At 40.5% G+C, this 22,111-nt stretch overlaps 3 protein-coding genes across 3 annotated transcripts; all 3 read left to right on the top strand.

Annotated features, from left to right (window-relative positions):
* The first annotated feature begins 1,632 nt into the window (after positions 1-1,632).
* Positions 1,633-5,819, top strand: LOC143333766 (cytochrome P450 2K1-like). Its single transcript, XM_076752040.1, has 9 exons — positions 1,633-1,851; positions 1,987-2,149; positions 2,368-2,517; positions 2,672-2,832; positions 3,774-3,953; positions 4,586-4,727; positions 5,088-5,272; positions 5,397-5,538; positions 5,632-5,819. The coding sequence occupies exons 1-9, from the start codon at positions 1,633-1,635 to the stop codon at positions 5,817-5,819; spliced, it is 1,530 nt and encodes a 509-aa protein (XP_076608155.1).
* Positions 5,820-10,122: 4,303 nt separating this feature from the next.
* LOC143333765 (cytochrome P450 2K1-like) lies at positions 10,123-13,713 on the top strand. Its single transcript, XM_076752038.1, has 9 exons — positions 10,123-10,344; positions 10,480-10,642; positions 10,902-11,051; positions 11,189-11,349; positions 11,937-12,116; positions 12,209-12,350; positions 12,979-13,163; positions 13,291-13,432; positions 13,526-13,713. The coding sequence occupies exons 1-9, from the start codon at positions 10,123-10,125 to the stop codon at positions 13,711-13,713; spliced, it is 1,533 nt and encodes a 510-aa protein (XP_076608153.1).
* A 4,434-nt stretch (positions 13,714-18,147) lies between these two features.
* Positions 18,148-21,752, top strand: LOC143333731 (cytochrome P450 2K1-like). The gene is made up of 9 exons (XM_076751966.1): positions 18,148-18,357; positions 18,493-18,655; positions 18,918-19,067; positions 19,206-19,366; positions 19,935-20,114; positions 20,207-20,348; positions 21,029-21,213; positions 21,341-21,482; positions 21,565-21,752. The coding sequence occupies exons 1-9, from the start codon at positions 18,148-18,150 to the stop codon at positions 21,750-21,752; spliced, it is 1,521 nt and encodes a 506-aa protein (XP_076608081.1).
* Positions 21,753-22,111: the final 359 nt, after the last annotated feature.

The following is a 22,111-nucleotide window of genomic DNA, read 5'->3' as shown; positions in this document are numbered from 1 at the left end:
AGGTGACTCTAGGATCATTTTGGAAGATCTAGTGCAGTCCTTCAGTCTCCCTGCCAGTAGCATTTATGGATCTGCTGGTCCTCCACCTTCTGACTCCAGTTTCAGGTCCTCAGATAAGAGATAACCTGCTTCAGGTGGATCTCCAGAGACTCAAGAACTCTTTTTTTTTTAATGTGAGAAATGTATTTGATCTCAACAATGTGCTTCTCTTCATTTATTTGACAGAAGACAGTTTCATTTTAGTAATTATATTACTTGCATGATGCAAATATGTTACTAGTAGTCAGTAAATTTGTTACGTAAAACTGTAAATCTTGCTTTTACCTGCCTCCACCTCTTTAGCTGTCCAGAAAATATGGCCACACAGGACAAACATGCTCTGGTCAACCATGCTGAAGAGTTTGGAGACAGAGAAGTCACTCCCATATTCTATGACTTAAACAAAGTACACTATATTGCCAAAAGCATTCACTCACCCATCCAAATAATTGAAATCAGGTGTTCCAATCAATGTATAAAATCAAGCACCAAGGCATGCAGACTGTTTCTACAAACATTTGTGAAAGAATGGGTCGCTCTCAGGAGCTCAGTGAATGGTACTGTGATAGGATGCCACTTGTGCAACAAGTCCAGTCGTGAAATTTCCTCGCTCCTAAATATTCCACAATCAACTGTCAGTGGTATTATAACAAAGTGAAAGCGATTGGGAATGACAGCAACTCAGCCATGAAGTGGTAGGCCATGTAAAATGACGGAGCTCAAGAACAGTGCGTAGAAAGCTTCATGGAATGGGTTTCCATGGCTGAGCAGCTGCATCCAAGCCATACATCACCCAGTGCAATGCAAAGCATTGGATGCAGTGGTGTAAAACACCCCGCCACTGGGCTCTAGAGCAGTGGAGACATGTTCTCTGGAGTGAGAGTCATATGCGAGTCAAGGCAGGTGAGCCAATACTTTTGGCAATATAGATCACATGCTAAGAAACCACTTGTGTTTCCTGGCACACTATTTTCTAATGGTGACTCATGGAAAGAAAAGATGCATTTTGGTCTGACTACACTGAAGGATTTTGGGATGGGCTGTAAATGGAACAACAACAAATGAAAGGTGTATGTGCGAGAGCTCACTGAGCAGACTGTTGTATGGCTGTCAAGAGTCAAAAAAGAGTTACAAAACAGAAAAGAACATATTTATCCTGACATTGACTATTTCTTTTCTGGGTCAAGGTATTACTTTGGTGCTATTTTGCCACAAATAGGTAAACTTTTAAACTCAGCATTGCTCAGTGTGTACAGAGCCTTGACCTGATAACAGTCAGGATTTTCTGATGAATACCTGGAAATATAAGCACTCCGAGTTCATTCATTGTAGAGTTTTACCAGAATTATTGATTAAACCCTTGCTTTAAATGTCAAGTTTACATGACATTTGAGACACAGACTTACGTTGGCAATAAGGTTCAGTCAGAGGAATTCTGTCAACAGCACAATAAATGGGGAGACATAAATGTCTATTCACTGTAGAGTATGGGTGTACCTCCCAGAACGATTGATTAAACCCTTGGCAAATGACATTTGAGACTTGAGTTGACAATAAGGCTCAGTCAGAGGAATTCTGCCAACAGCACAACAAATGTCTTTTTTGGAGGATTATATTTTCTCTTATCCAGAGAAACTCTTTTCCAGCCCGACTCTGTTGGTGGCTTTTGCTCTCCTTCTTGTCCTCTATGTTGTTTCCAGCAGTTTCACCTCCCAGGAAATGGGGAAGGAGCCTCCAGGACCGAGGCCTCTTCCCCTGCTTGGCAACCTGCTGCAGCTTGATCTCCAGAGACCCTACAAAACCCTCTGTGAGGTGAGTTTAACACTGATCACGAAACAAATCCATTTTGGAACATTTTGCAGTTTATTTCATTGTCATTTAATTTGCAATAATACATGTCCTGATACCATCTCTGACATATTCAGTTAAATTTTTACATTTTATTAGCTTTCAAAGAAATATGGGTCTGTATTTACGGTACACTTGGGAACCAATAAAGTGGTGGTCCTGGCTGGATACAAGACAGTCAAAGAGGCTCTGGTCAGCAATGCAGAAGCGTTTGGAGATCGAGATATCTCTCCAATATTTTATGATATGACTCAAGGTCATGGTATGTCTTCCTTTACACTATTCTTACATATTAGCACGAAACCAATAATGTAAATGAACAGTTATAGCAAAAGCAAAACCATTGATAACATTGGATTTGCCATCTGTTATTTAATTTAGGCAAATCACAGATGAGCATTATAATATGCAAATGTATGTGTGTCATATGTATATGACATATACAGATTCATTTTTACTTGAGCATGTCATGTTTAATAGGGATTCTGTTTGCAAATGGAGAATCATGGAAAGAAATGAGACGTTTTTCCCTTTCCACACTGAGAGACTTTGGGATGGGTAAAAGAGTAGCTGAGGATAAAATCTTGGAGGAATGCCACCATCTGATCCAAGTGTTTGAAGAACATAAAGGTATCGAGTCAATGTATGGAAGTGACAATGCACAATGTTAGGAAGGTGTCATTGTAATGCTGAGTGATATTTCCTCCCCAAGATTGCAGTTTTCATGCTTCAGTCTTAATAATTTCATGATGAAAATGATCAATTTCTTGCCGTCACTTTACAGGGAAACCATTTGATACAGTATGTCCTGCCAATTATGCAACAGCCAATATCATCTCCTCCATTGTGTATGGAAGCAGGTTTGAATATAATGACCCCCGATTGCAAAACATGGTGAGAAGAGCCAATGAGAACTTTCGCATGACTGGCTCTGCGCCAATCCAGGTAATCTCCATATTTGCTTTTTAACTTGATGCGATTTTAAAGGGATTACGCACCATGCTAATTTAAGTAAGCAGTGGTGACTGACAAATTTGATCTGTGGACGCATGATTTAGAGCAAAATAAATTTGTCATTGAACAATTGCGCAGAATGGTAAAAAGCATCTAATCCTTTAGCATTTCACAGTAGATTCATAGAGACCTCCAGAGTCCACCAGAAGGCTGATTATTGCATGGGTGGTTCCAGGATTTTTTCTCTCCTGGTGCTAAGGGGGAGCTTGACCAGCATTTTCATGACTTCAGAGTTCAGCCCTGGACAGCACTCATGCAGCTACAGTTTCTAACACAATACATTCAAAATGCGACAAACAACAAGAAATGTATGTATTCCACATGCATAGCAAGCAGCAACCTCTGAAGCTTGTACTGACTTTATTCTCAGACTTGGCAGGTCCAGATGAGTTGCAACAGTACAGAGTCTCTTTTAATGCAAGTGAATAAGACACCAAGCAGTCACAGGCAGGCAAAGATTCAGGATGTGCTGAATACTAAGTCTTAAAGTCTGTTTAAGTGTTTGGTGTGGCAAACAGCTTATATACTGCACTGATAGCAATGAGTCTCAGGTGTGTGATCAGGTGAGCAAGCAGGTAGAAATGGCTGAGTGTGGAAAAGTACTGAGGGCACCAGTGAGCAGATGACGAAACAATGGCAGCAGGTCAGAGAACTGAATATACTGTGACATCCCAATGTTAAAATGCCGAACTTTACAGCAAAAATAAACATTTTACAGCCATGTAAATGCTAAATATATATGAGTACATACACTGTAAATAACGAGCTCATTGCCTTTCATTCTTCCCGTAATATGAGCTTTTACAATATTAGATGTTGATGGATAAAAGCATTGTCTTCAATAATCTTTGTTGTTTACTGTTGCCTCAAAGGTTTACAACATGTTTCCCCGGCTCACCAGCTGGATCAAAAACCGGAAGCTGATACTAAAAAATACTGAGATGTCTATCAGGGACGTTGCTGATGTGATGAAGACTCTGAAAGAGAGCCTGAACCCTGACACCTGCAGGGGGCTTGTGGACTGTTTTCTGATTCAGAAGCAGAAAGAAGAGGTAAGACTTTTGACCTTTGATTACTCTTCATCAGTAACATCCACAACAATGTTGCACACGTCTATTTTATAATGATATGTCCAGTGTTGGGCAAGTTTCTTTCAAAATGTAATATATTTCATGTTACTAGTTACTTAATTTAAAAAGTAATGTTACTTTGCAATATTATATTATTGTTTATTTGATTACTGATTATGCTACTGATTACACTACTTTTGCACTATTTCCATTAAAATAACTGCAGATATTTGTGCATTTGTACATAGTGCAGATATGCACTATAGCCTCAGCATAACCTGGCTGCTATGGCAATGTGAGCTTACCTTATGATTGCTTTTCACAGGGATTTTACTGACCAGCTTTATCAGATGTGTTTCTCATGTGTCAACATATACACTCATTTTAATCCATGCAGCTGTCTGCACCAGCTCCATGCAGACATGTTGACACTTGAGTTTTCTGAACAACACACACACACACACACACACACACACACATATTTTTAGAGACTTTATTATAGAAACATGATATATTACATTAGCAGTGGACAAAGTAATGTATTACGGTATAATGTTACTTTTGTACAGAGTTACCCTCAAAATTGGATATATGTGTGTTCTTTCTTCTCTTAGGACTCTTGTGTTGTGGACACTCACTACAATGAGAGAAACTTAATATTTACTGTGGCCAACCTGTATGCAGCTGGTACTGAAACCACAGCAACTACACTGAGATGGGCTTTGCTGTTCATGGCCAAATATCCACATATTCAAGGTAAGGAGAGAGGAGGCTACACACAGATGTCACGGACAGAATGCATCCAGCTCGGCCACAGTTTCATCCATGTTGGTGCAATCTGTGTGCAGTGTGCTATGGCTTCCACAATATGTAGAGAGTCATTCCACCATCACCAGATTTTGTACATATAACCTGGGTTCCAGAGGATGAACCTCAGTGACTTTGATGATGTCTTGACTCTTCCTCTTGATCATGTTAGTATTGTCACTGTATGCATGTTAGCATACTAATATTAGCATTTAGCTCAAAGCACAACTGTGCCAAAGTACATCTTGGCAGAGGTGCTAGCATGGCTGTAGAATCTTAGCCTTGTCAATTTATGATTATGTTTTTCAGACCGGGTTCAGGAGGAGCTGAGCAGGGTGGTTGGAAGCCGTCAGGTCCGGATGGATGACCGGAAAAACCTACCATACGTTGATGCTGTGATCCACGAGACGCAGAGAGTAGCTGACATCATCCCTATGGCTATTCCTCATAAAACCAGCCGAGACATCACCTTTCACGGCTACTTCATAAAAAAGGTTTAATGCTCACATATGTTTCAGAACTTATGCATGAAGAAAATATCCTGGAAATGTCCATTAAGCTCTCAACTTTCTTTTTGAGACCCTATACGACAAACCTGCTCACTTCCATTGCCTGCAGGGGACTACTGTGTTTCCTCTTCTTACTTCCGTCCTGTATGATGAGAGTGAATGGGAGAGCCCACACACTTTCAACCCCTCCCACTTCCTGGATGAGGAGGGTAAATTTATCAGAAGAGAGGCCTTTTTGCCCTTTTCTGCAGGTAAAACAACTGAGTCAGAGCTTTCTCTACAGGCATTTTACAACCTTAAATACATGATCCATTTGAACTTGTTGCAACTCCTCATTCTTGCAGGTCGCAGGGTGTGTCTCGGAGAAAGCCTTGCTAAGATGGAGCTCTTTCTCTTCTTCACCTCCCTCCTTCAGCGCTTTCGTTTCACTCCTCCCCCTGGAGTTACAGAGGAGGAACTGGATCTGTTACCAGCTGTCGGCTACACCCTCAGCCCTACACCTCATGAGCTGTGTGCTGTCAGTCGTCAATGAGGAAGAGAGCTGGAGCAGTGTATTACAACTGCCTGTGCAAAATGGCATGCATATTGTGTTAATATGTATATGTAATTTGTAGTGACTTTGTCGTATGTGCATGTATTTTAGAATGATACTGTTAAATTTGCCTGCATATTCTTGCTGCTCAAACACTGTGAATTGTTTGTACTTGGTTTTGTAGACTGTAATTTTGTCATGGGTTTAATGTCTTATATTGAGCAAATACTAGAAAACCTGTCATGTATTACCATAATTAAATTTCTACCTGCTTCTTCATATAGCAAATACTGAGTGAGCATTTAAAATTGCAATAAACCTCGTTTTGTTTACTTTTAGAAAACTATGTAATCTATAAAATAAATACTGGACACACATTTCTTCAAAGGTTTCAGATGGAAAAAAATAAAGGCAAGAATTCAATAAAGGGAAATGTATTGAAACTGCTTTTCAATGATGACTTGGCCAGTTTGCAGGATTAATCATCGGTTGACTTTCCACCCTGATGCTTCTTCATTCATGATGTTGAGCTGCAGAGTCACATTAAATCTGCTTCTGATCAGGTTTGACTGGAAACATCTGCCTTCTTTTTCTTGTTTTATTTGTTGGTGCTGTTTGAGTGAATGACCCTTTGACATTAGATGTTCGAGCTAGTGTTCTACATGCTGCCACCTGCTGCACTGGAGGACAATACATCACAAATAGGCAGACAACCTTTTTTTCAGAGGTTTTTAAGGTTAAAAATGGGGAGACTTACAGGGAAACATTTAAACAGCAAGACAGTGGAAGAGATGGGTAAAATAAGGGAGAATCCTGAGAAAAACAGGAGGGTTGACAGATCTGACCCTTTCCCTCTCCTCGTTCTCTGCAGCTGCCTGATTCCTCACCTGCAACTCATTCCATCATCAGTGACTCACTATACGTACTGTTCTACTTCCTTTGTTTCTTGGCAGATTGTTTGTTTACACGTAGCAGGTATTTTGGAAAACAGATATTTTAGCCCCTCCATTTTCAAAAATAACATTGTGCACACAACATTTTCAAAAATGTTGTCGTTTACATGAACCCGGATAAATACGCCGTCGAGTGCCATCATAACTATGCCAAACCTATGGGCGCGAGTGTACACGTAGGTCACTCACATGACGTTAAGTATTTTCAGTTGCGTGTTGTGACGTTTCGGAACCTAAAACGCCATTTAACCCTGTTTACATGCCACCACATAACTGGCGTTTACAGAAATCTCCACTTTGGCCGGAGTTTTTAAAAATGATCGTTTTCCGTGAAAAACACTCTGTTTGCGTGTAAATGAGAGGCCAAACCGCATGAAAACATATGCGGTTTCCCTAAGTGTAAACGGGGTCTCACACTATGTTTACACGTAGTCGTTCGTTTTCAGAAAACTTTACCTTTACACTAAACCACGTATGTATGCCGTCGACGCTGGCGGTGACACAGACTGGCTCTTCGTGTTGGACGGGGGAGAAGTTGTTGCAAAATTGCTGACCTCCAAGAACTCATTCGTCTCTGCTCCTCGATATAATAGAGCAGCTGTATTTGCAAATGCAAACATACAAAATGGTTTGCACCAACATAAATGCGACTGCTACTCTGAATGCATCCATGATCACCATAGCCAAATGAAAATGTAAACACTGGTTGCACTTTTGGCGCAGGTGCAAGTTCTGGCGTATAATGTGACGTCAGCTACCTAAAACTCTGTTTTTCTCTGTTGTTCTCAGTTTACATGCAAACGTGCAACTGAAGCTGACCAAAATCTCCACTCTGTCCGGAGTTTTTAGAATGCATCGTTTTCAGTGGCGAATACTCTCTTTTGCGTGAAAATGAAGAGCACAAATGAAGGGAAATGTCTCAGTTTTTCACATTACCGTGTATGTATAAACGGGGCCTCAGTTAGCACGTGCGTCATGTCGTGGCTGTCTAGCTTATGAATTAGTGTTCTGTTTATATGTTAACCTCAATCTGTTTCTGCTGCCTGGAACTTTGTGTTTGACGTTTTGCTTACTTACTGCCCACCTCGTTTACTCTGTAAGCGTATGTTACTCAGTTTCTATTATTAAACCACTGAATTGCATTTTGTCTCAGTCATTTGCATTTGAGTCCATTCTCTGTATTCCTGTTGCACATCAGCTGAGACACAAGGGCAAGAAGTAAAGGAACAACCATTCTGTTTGCATTAACAAGAGTCATGCCAGTACTTATCTGTGCAGACTGCTATAGGAAAAAGCAGGTCACTATTTATGGTAAAGAATGGAACAGAATCTCGGAGCCAGTGCCTTTAATATTTTTAGGAAATGCACATAAGGCAGAGATTTATCCTCCTTTTCTCATTCTCAAAATATCAAGTTTATATTTTCCAGATTTTGCATTTTAATTGCTCAGTCTTGACTGACAGTTTGTTTGTGTCAAGTCTGCAAGCTGCACCCAGAGAGATGGTGAAGGCAACATGTCAAACAGGAGGAAATGGCATCCCTTCATTTAACTTGGAAAACGGTTGTTCTGTCAAAAGGTTTGCGTCCTCAGAGGGAATCAGGTGCAGGTGACTCTAGAAGACAGTTTCATTTTAGTAATTATATTACTTGCATAATGCAAATGTTACCAGTAAGTCAGTACTAGAACTTTAAATCTCGCTTTTACCTGCCCCCATCTTTTTAGCTGTCCAAAAAATATGGCCACACAGGACAGTCAAACATGCTCTGGTCAACCATGCTGAACAGTTTAGAAACAGAGAAGTCGCTCCCATATTCTATGACTTAAACAAAGTCCATGCTAAGAAACCACTTGTGTTTCCTGGCATACTATTTTCTAATGGCGACTCATGGAAAGAAGAGATGGTTTTGGACTAACTACACTGAAAGATTTTGGGATGGGCTGTAAATGGAACAACAACAAATGAAACAACTAAACGAACTAAAACTAAACGAAAGACGCATCCAATAAAAGATTTTGTCGTTTTCACCCACGAGCATTGTCGTGTAAACGGGGCCTGAGGCTCAGAGGCTGCACCATCACTTTGCTCTCCTGCTCCGTCACTCGGCTCTCCCCCTGCCGTACTCTGCTCTCCTTCACTTTGTTCCACTGCTCCTCCCTGTCTAATGTTACTTGTCTTATATGATTACATAAAACATTAATGTTAGATAATTTACACTCAAATCACATCTGATTACGAGTATGGACACAATTTTTTACCTAACCATCATCATTTATGACTCAGTAATAGACTAATGATACCTGACTAGCGTCATCTTCATCCGCTGTCTTTCTCTTCTTAGAGAAATATTTGAACAAGCTCATCTGAAAATGCAGTCAGCAGTTACATGATGGCGTGTAGATATTAGCTTAATGCTATCAATTAGTTTACTCACGTTAGCGATACTGAGTTGGCACCCTGCCCAATTAACTTAAGCTACTGATATGCTACGTAGCGTTAGCTGGCCTTCAATATTTTGCGAATGTCTATTAAACTTGTAAAATCTATTGTGAGTAACCATACTCCTCTGACTCTCTGACCTGGTGCCTGGGTGCTTGACATGTCACTTTCAAGGTTGTGCTCTTGCGAGTAATTATGGTCAGACTCTGCTGTGAAGGTGGAGACATGCGGTGGTGGTGTATTTGCGACAATAAAAAAAAAAAAGAAATTTGAAGGAGCAGCGGCTAGGAATAAGGAACGGCGGCATGCCACTCCTAAATTAATGTAGAGGAAACCCTGCTATATAAATATTGATTTAATAGAAATACCTTGTGCGTGTGTATATTCATTGCACCTATCTGTTTAATGTTATTTTCATATGAAAGTCCATGGTTATAATTATTCATAAGTATGCAGTGTCATAACTACATCTCTGACGTTTATAACCACCCAAACCATTTGAAAATTGGTAGAAAATTGAGCAAGTTATGGTTATTTAAAAAGTACATGCACCATTACAACACAATGTTATGAGTGAGCAAGCTGCCTGTGGCAAGATGGCCTCCAGCGCAGACGTCCGACTCCATTGGCACGTGGGAGGCTGAGGCTGAGGCTGAGCAAAGGCTGGACATGGCTGGTAGGCACAGGCACAGGCTTTGGAAACTCATGGGAGAGATCAGGATAATCCAGTGACAAATCAAGCTCAGTGTATTCCTTATATACTGAGCCTTAATCAGGCTCATGACCTCCGGGTGTGCTGCTGGAGAGGCGGAGTCAGCTGGGTGCACCTGAGACAGACAGGGGAACACATAAAACTAGCGAAAAGGGAAATGGAGAGCACTAGGAACAGATAGGTTACCAGATCCTAACAAAATGTCTGTTTTCGAGGATTATATTTTCTATTATCCAGAGAAACTCTTTTCCAGCCAAACGACTCTGTTGGGGGCTTTTGCTCTCCTTCTTGTCCTCTATGTTGTTTCCAGGAGTTTCACCTCCCAGGAAATGGGGAAGGAGCCTCCAGGACCGAGGCCTCTTCCCCTGCTTGGCAACCTGCTGCAGCTTGATCTCAAGAGACCCTACAAAACCCTCTGTGAGGTGAGTTTAACACCTTGATCACAAAACAAATCCATTTTGGAACGTGTTGTGGTTTATTTCATTGTCTTTTCATTTACAATAATAAATCCTGACGCCATTTCTGACATATTCAGTTAAATTTTTAAATTTTACTAGCTTTCAAAGAAATATGGGTCTGTATTTACGGTGCACTTGGGAACCAATAAAGTGGTGGTCCTGGCTGGATACAAGACAGTCAAAGAGGCTCTGGTCAACAATGCAGAAGCATTTGGAGATCGACACATCACTCCAATATTTTATGATATGACTCAAGGTCACGGTATGTCTCCCTTTATACTATTCTTACATATTAGCACAAAGCCAATAATGTAAATGAACAGTTATAGCAAAAGCAAAACCATTGATAACATCGGATTTGTCATCTGTTGAATAAAACACTGTTTTTATCTGACTCAACGTTCAATTTTATATTTCTAGGTGGTTTCATTTAGGCAAATCACAGATGAGCATTATAATATACTGTATATATATATGACATATACAGATTAATTTTCACTTGAGCGTGTCATGTTTAATAGGGATTCTGTTTGCAAATGGAGAATCGTGGAAAGAAATGAGACGTTTTTCCCTTTCCACCCTGAGAGACTTTGGGATGGGTAAAAGAGTAGCTGAGGATAAAATCTTGGAGGAATGCCACCATCTGATCCAAATGTTTGAAGAACATAAAGGTATGGAGTCAATGTATAGAAGTGACAATGCACGATGAGGTGTTCTGATACACAAAAAAAAAGATGATGTTAAGACGGTGTCATCGTAATGCTAATTTCATGATGAAAATGAACAATTTCTTGCCGTCACTTCACAGGGAAGCCATTTGATACAGCACGTCCTGCCAATTATGCAACATCCAATATCATCTCCTCCATTGTGTATGGAAGCAGGTTTGAATATAATGACCCCCAATTCCAAAACATGGTGAGAAGAGCCAATGAGAACATTCGCATGATTGGCTCTGCGCCAATCCAGGTAATCTTCATATTTGCTTTTCAAATTAGGATTGCACACCATGCTAATTTAAGTAAGCAGTGGTAACTAGGACTGGGATAATATGCTTATCCAATTAAATGTATATTGCAGTTCGTAAGTATTGAGTTTGTACAAGTCTTACAGTTGGACAATTGAAAGGCTAATTCAATAAAATGATTCCATATAGAAAGTGGACACAGGATTTAGAAAATAATTAGTTATTGAATAAATATATAGAATGGTAAAAAGCATCTAAGCCCTCAGCAATTTACTGTGAGGGTAACTTTGTAGTGGCAGTTACAATGGTTTGGGGCAAATTTTAAAGTGACAATACAATACAAGAAGGCACTGTCAGAATAAAAATGACTGGAATCTGCAGACATCTGGTGATGGAAAATAATCAACTGTGGCAAATAATGGATGAATATTGTGTGTAAAATACTAGCTATTTCTGAATACATATGTGGTGCACAATGAGGTCATTCCCTATCATTCTCCTTGTATTTTGAGCTTTTACACTCATGTGGCAAGAGTGTATGAAAGCATTGTCTTCAGTTGTCTTTGTTGTTTTTTCTGTTGCTTCACAGCTTTACAACACGTTTCCCCGGCTCGCCAGCTGGATCAAAAACCGGAGGCTGATATTAAAAAATACTGAGATGACTGTCAAGGATATCAAAGATTTAATCAAGCATCTGAAAGAGACTCTGAACCCTCACATATGCAGGGGTCTTGTGGACTGTTTTCTGATTCGAAAGCAGAAAGAAGAGGTAAGATCCTTTGCATTTGTTTTTCATCTGCAGCTTCAGCAGCAATTTTGCACACTTTTGTTTAATAATGATGTGTGTGTTCTTTGTCTTAGGACTCTTGTGTTGCGGACACTCACTACCATGAGAGAAACTTAATATTTACAGTGACCGAACTGTTTGCAGCTGGTACTGATACCACGGCAGCTACACTGAGATGGGGTTTGCTGTTTATGACCAAATATCCACATATACAAGGTAAGGAGAGAGGAGGCTTGTAAATGTTTTTACCTGTGGGTGCCCTTCAATGCTTGACAAAGACGAGAACAAATGGAATATATGTGATAAGATAGTCGTGCTGGACAGTTCTATCTGCTTAACTACATAACAATGGTCGGTCAATAAACTGGTCAATAACTGAATGCGGCCAGCTTGGCCACAGTTTCATCCACGTTGACACAATCTGGGATGCACATTAACACACACCCACAGTGTGCTATGGGTTGCACAGTATGCTATAGAACCCATAGGACACTGGTATGTAGGTATGTCTTTTAAAAGACCCATGTACTTAAATGATTGATTCATTTGCTCATTTCACCTTAGCCTACATTTCATTTTCAATCAGCAGAGTTCCCAATTGGTGCCAGTCCATATTGCTGGAAGATTTCAATGTCTCTTACAAATGAGAGACATTCTAGTCACATATTACCTGTGTATCTGGACCCTATTTTACCATGTTGTTGTGAGTCAGTGATTAATGGGGACACTGGTTTGCTGTGCTTCATGCTAAATCTTCATGGGGGTTCTAGAATGGCTGTAGACTCTTAGCCTTGTTAGAGTGAAAGCAGACAAAAAACATCAATTCATGATTTTTTGTTTTCAGACCAGGTCCAGGAGGAGCTGAGCAGGGTGGTTGGAAACCATCAGGTCCGGGTAGATGACCGGAAAAACCTACCATACGTTGATGCTGTGATCCACGAGACGCAGAGAATGGCTAACATTGCCCCCATGGCTATTCCTCATAAAACCAGCCGAGACGTCACCTTTCAGGGCTACTTCATCAAAAAGGCTGAGTGCTCACATATGTTTCAGAATTTATCCACGAAGAACATATCCTGGAAATTTCCATTAAGCTCTGATTAACTTTCATTCTAAGACGTCTTATGTTAAACCTGCTCTCTTCCATTGCCTGCAGGGGACTACTGTGTTTCCTCTTCTTACTTCTGTCCTGTATGATAAAAGTGAATGGGAGAGCCCACACACTTTCAACCCTTCCCACTTCCTGGATGAGGAGGGTAAATTTATCAGAAGAGAGGCCTTTTTGCCCTTTTCTGCAGGTAAAACAACTGAGTCAGAGCTTTCTCTACAGGCATTTTACAACTCTAAATACATGATCCATTTGAACTTGTTGCAACTCCTCATTCTTGCAGGTCACAGGGTGTGTCTCGGAGAAAGCCTTGCTAAGATGGAGCTCTTTCTCTTCTTCACCTCCCTCCTCCAGCGCTTTCGTTTCACTCCTCCCCCTGGAGTTACAGAGGAGGAACTGGATCTGTCACCAGCTGTCAGCTTCACCCTCAGCCCTACACCTCATGAGTTGTGTGCTGTCAGTCGCCAATGAGGACGAGAGCTGGACCAGTGTATTACAACTGCCTGTGCAAAATGACATGCATATTGTGTTAATATGTGTTATGTATATGTAAATAGTAGTGACTTTGTCGTATGTGCATGTATTTTAGAATGATACTGTTAAATTTGCCTGCATATTCTTGCTGCTTAAACGCTGTGGATTGTTTGTACTTGGTTTTGTAGACTGTAATTTTGTCATGGGTTTAATGTCTTATATTGAGCAAATGCCAGAAAACCTGTCATGTATTACCATAATTAAATTTCTACCTGCTTCTTCATATAGCAAATACTGAGTGAGCATTTAAAATTGCAATAAACCTCGTTTTGTTTACTTTTAGAAAACTATGTAATCTATAAAATAAATACTGGACACACATTTCTTCAAAGGTTTCAGATGGGAAAAAATAAAGGTAAGAATTCAATAAAGGGAAATGTATTGAAACTGCTTTTCAATGATGACTTGGCCAGTTTGCAGGATTAATCATCGGTTGACTGTCCACCCTAATGCTTCTTCATTCATGATGCTGAGCTGCAGAGTCACAGTGAATCTGCTTCTGATCAGGTTTGACTGGAAACATCTGTCGTCTTTTTCTTGTTTTATTTGTTGGTGCTATTTGAATGAATGACTCTTTGACATTAGATGTTTCAGCTAATGTTCTTTTTTTAAGATTGAAAATGGGGGAGACTTACAGGGAAATGCTTAAACAGCAAGACAGTGGGAGAGATGGGTAAAATAAGAGACAATCTTGGGAAAAACTGGAGGGTTGACAGATCTGACCCAACCCCACACCTGTTCTCACTTCCTTCATGTGCTCTGCAGTTGCCTGGTTCCTCACCTGCAACTCACTCCATCATCAGCCACTCACTTTAACTTCTTGAGACCCGGCATATTCATTTGTATCCTCTGTAGTGGACATTTCGTTTTGGTCTCAGAATCCGGGAGCCAGTGTCTTTAATATCAATTATTATTAATAACTTGTGTAGCAGCATAGAAATATGGTTTATTCATCTATGCATTGCTGCACGTAATGAACCGGACAATGGCCAATCAGGGAAACGAGCGGCGTATAAAAGCGACAGCTAGTTCCCCGGGTCCGTCCTCTCTGCACTTCACCTGACGCGTCATTTCCGGGTCAGAGCTGTCGGTCCTCAACAGATTGCTGTGCGCCGCTTCGTGCCTCCCTGAGTTTATTCCTGTGCGTGGCCTTTTGTGTGGTTGAGAGCTCTGGTGACTGTCTGCAGCCCTCTCGCTTCCCTTGTGTGTGTGCGTATGCCCATCCTCAACAGGTCAAACGGCGATCAGGCCGCGATAATCAGCTGACTGGGGCCACTGCTGTTTTGTCTCCACAAGAAGTTTCCTCCGCGTTGCTCTGGCGGAGCGAGTGGTCTTGCCACGGCGGCTCGGCCCGCGGGTTTAATAAAACTTTTAACCGGGGTTTCGTCCTTTTTCTTAACCGGATGCATGCGTGCTTCCCACTCTCCCTACCCCTGCGTTATTTACATTAGGTTTATTTGGTTGTATTTTGTGTATCTTGATTTTGATTTTGTGTTCTTTTTTTTTTTTCATTCCATTTATTTAGTTATTTGACTTAGTTTGATTTCAATTGTCTCATTTGTTGCTTATGTTTGCTGTGTTAATTTGAGTGGTTTTGTCCTTTGGTATTGTTTGTTATAAGTTCTAATTTAAACGACTTGTATATTTTTGGTTAAAAGTTTAACTTTGTTTGAACTTTGGTTTGATTTTGAATGATTTTGTTGGTTTCTCTTCTGTTGTTGTCCCAGTCCCGCTAATTTGTTTTCTCCCCTTTCAGCTGCTGGAGGCCGGTGGTGGTGACGACGGTGCCGGTGAATGGTGGTGGTGTCCTTCGGTTTGTGTGCTGTGCTTCCCTGGGATTTGGTCACTTCACTGTCCATCACGTGTGTGTGTGGGTGTTTTAAGTTGGTATTACTTTTTCATATTTGTGTGGCTCACTCCCCCTTCACTAGCACTCGCCCACCCCGATGCCTCAGCTCCTGATCAGGTCTCCCTTTTTCCTCCCTGTATGAATGGTTTGCTTTTAAAAATACAATTTAATAAACTTGTCCTTTTTAACCCTTGGAACCACGTCTCTGTCCATCAGTAGAAACGGACCTGTGTGTCTAGTTCCCTGCGTGAAATTCCCGGGGTGGCGTTGTCGTGCAACCGTTAGTGTGTACAAGCATACATACAGTATTCCGATCAATCACTTCCTCCTACTCTCCCTCGCCACACTTGGAAAATGGTTGTTCTGTGAAAAGGTTTGCATCCTCAGAGGGAGTCAGGTCCAGGTGACTCTAGGATCATTTTGGAAGATCTAGTCCAATCCTCCAGTCTCCCTGCCAGTATGTGAAAAATGTGTTTGACTTCAACAATGTGATTCTCTTCCTTTATTTGACAGAAAACAGTTTCATTTTAGTAATTAGATCACTCGCATAATGCAAATATGTTACCAGTACAAGTCAGTAAATTAGATATCTAGAACTGTAAATCTCACTTTTACCTGGCTCCATCCTTTTAGCTGTTCAAAAACTATGGCCACACAGGACAGTCAAACATGCTCTGGTCAACCATGCTGAAGAGTTTGGAGGCAGAGATGTTGCTCTCATATTGTATGACTTAAACAAAGGGCATGCTAAGAAACCACTTGTGTTTCCTGGCACAGTATTCTCTATTGGTGACTCGTGGAAAGAAAAGATGTGTTTTGGTCTTAACTACACTGAAGGATTTCGGGATGGGCCAAAGGATTACTGAAGAGGCATGTCACTACCTGACTGAAGAATTTGGACAACATGAAGTTCACATTATCTCCAGTAAAGTATTGTCCCTTCAATACCTTACAGTTTCTTTGTACCTCCTGTCCATAACTCTCTCTCTCAGGTAAAGCCTTCAGCAACACTCAGTCATCTTCTCATGCAGCTTCAAATGCTGTAGCGGCCATCATGTTCTGAATACAATGGTGGTCTGAATGCAATACAATACAGAATCAGCTCCCATCCTCCACTAGAAAGTGACTTAATGATTAAGAAAAGTTGACATTCTAGTGCATAATAAGCACTAGTTAAGACTTTAGAGATGAATTATATGGAAATAACGTGGAATTGAGGAAAACAGAACTTTCCTTGGAGGACCTCTGCATTAAAATCCAATCCAAGTAAACATTTGTTGATTGGAAACTTTATTCTGCTTTATTATTATTCTTATTCATTACTTTTATTTTCCTGCAGACAAATTTCACATTCTTGCATGCTCATCTGTGCAGTGACTAAAAACAGTGTCTTGGACACATGAGCTATCAGTTTTAATTATTTCTTTATAAGTGTATCCAGTGAATAGAACCTCCATGTTATCACTTTAAACTATGTATGTAAATGTAAGTACCAATTTCTATAGTTGTTCCTGAGAGATGTCTTAAAAGATTACTGCAAATTTTTTTTGGAATTCACAAACCCATAAAGTAAAGCATCTCTATTTAAAATTGTTAACAACCTAGACCTAACAATTTTTTAGTCAACAGTATGTGTGTATTAACTATTCAGAGTTAGCTGTCCAGAGGTCCAGCAGTTTTGGGTAAGAGGGAGTCACAGGGTGGCTGGAGCTGTTCAGTTCGTTCTTGTTTGCAGATCATTTGCGAGTGCTCTCAAACACGTGCATTCCTGGAGTCTACTTACATGGTATTTACTGTGCACATTCCTGGTTGCAGTTGCCATTTGGGTTTGCTCTGAAGACACTGTAGGTCACAGGATGATTGCCAGAGTTGTAAATAAAACAAACATCTGCCACATAAAATAAGTCATACTTTTTGTCTTGTGAAACACTGAAAGGATTCATTTATTTTGGCTTAGAAATGGATTTAAGTGAAACAACCTGTGAGGGGAAATTCATTTTTTGTTTGCACTTTTCATAGCACATAAACATATACAACCACGAAGATTTGCAAGTTGATAGTCCTTCTAAACAACAAGTCAAAAAGGTTGGGAACGACTAGTCCAGACAAATAAGACCCTGAAGACATCTAAAAGAACTTTGCAGAACTGACATTACTCAGGAATTTTGAATCAACAATACAGGTGACTTAAATTTTAACCTCCAATTACATGTACCTGAAATCAGAGATGCTCAGACATAAAACACCCTGTTGTTCAGTGAACCTTTTCATTGTAGAACTCAGGTCTACCTGAAAAAATGTTGCTTCAGAGCCTAGACAAACAAGTCCTTGGGCTTTAACTGTCAAGTCTGCTTCACCTTTGAGACATGTCTCTGACAACAAAGCCCTGAAGGGTGGGGAGGTGATTAGTAATCCTATACCATAGCTGCAAGAAACAGTTCAAGTCATGTTGGTTGAGCCTAAACAGCACTGTGTTTTAGCACCAAGGCTCAGTAAGAGGAGTTCTGTCAACAGCACAACAGATGTCTTTTTTGGAGGATTTTGTTTTCTTTCTCTTCTCCAGTCCAGCCACTCTGTTGGGGGCTTTTGCTCTCCTTCTTATCCTCTATGTTGTTTCCAGGAGTTTCACCTCCCAGGAAATGCGGAAGGAGCCTCCAGGACCGAGGCCTCTTCCCCTGCTTGGCAACCTGCTGCAGCTTGATCTCAAGAGACCCTACAAAACCCTCTGTGAGGTGAGTTTAACACTTTGACCACAAAACAAATCCATTTTGGAACATGTTGTGGTTTATTTCCTTGTCATTTCATTTATAATAATAAATCCTGACACCATCTCTGACATATTCAGTTACATTTTTAAATTTTACTAGCTTTCAAAGAAATATGGGTCTGTATTTACGGTGCACTTGGGAACCAATAAAGTGGTGGTCCTGGCTGGATACAAGACAGTCAAAGAGGCTCTGGTCAGCAATGCAGAAGCGTTTGGAGATCGAGATATCTCTCCAATATTTTATGATATGACTCAAGGTCACGGTATGTCCTCCTTTACTTCACTATTCTTACATATTAGCACAAAGCCAATAATGTAAATGAACAGTTATAGCAAAAGCAAAACCATTGATAACATTGGATTTGTCATCTGTTTAATAAAACACTGTTTTTATCTGACTCAACGTTCAATTTTATATTTCTAGGTGGTTTCATTTAGGCAAATCACAGATGAGCATTATAATATACTGTATGTATATATGACATGTACAGATTAATTTTCACTTGAGCGTGTCATGTTTAATAGGGATTCTGTTTGCAAATGGAGAATCGTGGAAAGAAATGAGACGTTTTTCCCTTTCCACCCTGAGAGACTTTGGGATGGGTAAAAGAGTAGCTGAGGATAAAATCTTGGAGGAATGCCACCATCTGATCCAAATGTTTGAACAGCATAAAGGTATGGAGTCAATGTATGGAAGTGATAGTGCACGATGAGGTGTCCTGATACACAAAAATAAAAGATGATGTTAAGACGGTGTCATCGTAATGCTAATTTCATGATGAAAATGAACAATTTCTTGCCGTCACTTCACAGGGAAGCCATTTGATACAGCACGTCCTGCCAATTATGCAACATCCAATATCATCTCCTCCATTGTGTATGGAAGCAGGTTTGAATATAATGACCCCCAATTCCAAAACATGGTGAGAAGAGCCAATGAGAACATTCGCATGACTGGCTCTGCGCCAATCCAGGTAATCTTCATATTTGCTTTTCAAATTAGGATTGCACACCATGCTAATTATGTAAGCAGTGGTAACTAGGATTGGGATAGTATGCTTATCCAATTAAATGTATATTGCAGTTCGTAAGTATTGAGTTTGTACAAGTCTTACAGTTGGACAATTGAAAGGCCAATTCAATAAAATGATTCCATATAGAAAGTGGACACAGGATTTAGAAAATAATTAGTTATTGAATAAATATATAGAATGGTAAAAAGCATCTAAGCCCTCAGCAATTTACTGTGAGGGTAACTTTGTAGTGGCAGTTACAATGGTTTGGAGCAAATTTTAAAGTGACAATACAATACAAGAAGGCACTGGAATCTGCAGACATCTGATGATGGAAAATAATCAACTGTGGCAAATAATGGATGAATATTGTGTGTAAAATACTAGCTATTTCTGAATACATATGTGGTGCACAATGAGGTCATTCCCTATCATTCTCCTTGTATTTTGAGCTTTAACACTCATGTGGCAAGAGAGTATGAAAGCATTGTCTTCAGTTGTCTTTGTTGTTTTTTCTGTTGCTTCACAGCTTTACAACACGTTTCCCTGGCTTGCCAGCTGGATCAAAAACCGGAGGCTGATATTAAAAAATACTGAGATGACTGTCAAGAATATCAAAGATTTAATCAAGCATCTGAAAGAGAGTCTGAACCCTAACATATGCAGGGGTCTTGTGGACTGTTATCTGATTCGAAAGAAGAAAGAAGAGGTTAGATCCTTTGCATTTGTTTTTCATCTGCAGCTTCAGCAGCAATTTTGCACACTTTTGTTTAATAATGATGTGTGTGTTCTTTGTCTTAGGACTCTTGTGTTGTGGACACTCACTACCATGAGAGAAACTTTATATTTACAGTGACCAACCTGTTTGCAGCTGGTACTGATACCACAGCAGCTACACTGAGATGGGGTTTGCTGTTTATGACCAAATATCCACATATACAAGGTAAGGAGAGAGGAGGCTTCTAAATGTAATGTTTTTACCTGTGGGTGCCCTTCAATGCTTGACAAAGACAAGAACAAATGGAATATATGTGATAAGATAGTCATGCTGGACAGTTCTATCTGCTTAACTACATAACAATGGTTGGTCAATAAACTGGTCAATAACTGAATGCGGCCAGCTTGGCCACAGTTTCATCCACGTTGACACAATCTGGGATGCACATTAACACACACCCACAGTGTGCTATGGGTTGCACAGTATGCTATAGAACCCATAGGACACTGGTATGTAGGTATGTCTTTTAAAAGACCCATGTATCTAAATGATTGATTCATTTGCTCAGTTCACCTTAGCCTACATTTCATTTTCAATCAGCAGAGTTCCCAATTGGTGCCAGTCCGTATTGCTGGAAGATTTCAATGTCTCTTACAAATGAGAGACATTCTAGTCACATATTACCTGTGTATCTGGACCCTATTTTACCATGTTGTTGTGAGTCAGTGATTAATGGGGACACTGGTTTCTGAAACTGGTTCAGTAGTGAGTGAGAGTGCTGCAGCTCAAAGCACAACTGTGCTTCATAGTAAATCTTCATGGGGGTTCTAGAATGGCTGTAGACTCTTAGCCTTGTTAGAGTGAAAGCAGACAAAAAACATCAATTCATGATTTTTTGTTTTCAGACCAGGTCCAGGAGGAGCTGAGCAGGGTGGTTGGAAGCCGTCAGGTCCGGGTAGATGACCGGAAAAACCTACCATACGTTGATGCTGTGATCCACGAGACGCAGAGAATGGCTAACATTGCCCCCATGGCTATTCCTCATAAAACCAGCCGAGACGTCACCTTTCAGGGCTACTTCATCAAAAAGGTTGAGTGCTCACATATGTTTCAGAACTTATCCACGAAGAACATATCCTGGAAACGTCCATTAAGCTCTGATTAACTTTCATTCTAAGACGTCTTATGTTAAACCTGCTCTCTTCCATTGCCTGCAGGGGACTACTGTGATTCCTCTTCTTACTTCTGTCCTGTATGATGAGAGTGAATGGGAAAGCCCTCACACTTTCAACCCTTCCCACTTCCTGGATGAGGAGGGTAAATTTATCAGAAGAGAGGCCTTTTTGCCCTTTTCTGCAGGTAAAACAACTTAGCCAAAGCTTTCTTTACAACTCTAAATACATGATCCAGTTGAACTTGTTGCAACTCCTCATTCTTGCAGGTCGCAGGGTGTGTCTCGGAGAAAGCCTTGCTAAGATGGAGCTCTTTCTCTTCTTCACCTCCCTCCTCCAGCGCTTTCGTTTCACTCCTCCCCCTGGAGTTACAGAGGAGGAACTGGATCTGTTACCAGCTGTCGGCTTCACCCTCAGCCCTTCACCTCATCAATTGTGTGCTGTCAGTCGTCAATGAGGAAGAGAGCTGGAGCAGTGCATTACAACTGCCTGTGCAAAATGGCCTGCATATTGTGTTGCTCACCCCCACACAGGGCATGGCATCCTTATCAGCCAGCAGATGTCTCTATTGTCAGAACCAGGATCAGTGAACAATGGCAGGAAAAAGTTCATTTCAGTCACCTACTGTAGGATAGCAAGTTATCAGAAATGATGGAGGAGAAAAATGAATGGTGTTGTACACAGGTGGAGATGCTGACTGGTCTAAATATTTTTAGTAATTTGTACACATTAATCAACTTGTCTGAATTTGGTTGTACGTATATGCATTGTTTTCGAATGGTACATGTACATCTGCCTGTATATTCCTGCCTCTTA

Source organism: Chaetodon auriga, chromosome 16, assembly GCF_051107435.1.
Source record: "Chaetodon auriga isolate fChaAug3 chromosome 16, fChaAug3.hap1, whole genome shotgun sequence".
NCBI classification, from domain to species: Eukaryota; Metazoa; Chordata; class Actinopteri; order Chaetodontiformes; family Chaetodontidae; genus Chaetodon; species Chaetodon auriga.
The sequence above is the reverse complement of the archived record's forward strand: the minus strand, read 5'-3'. Positions and strand labels throughout refer to the sequence as shown.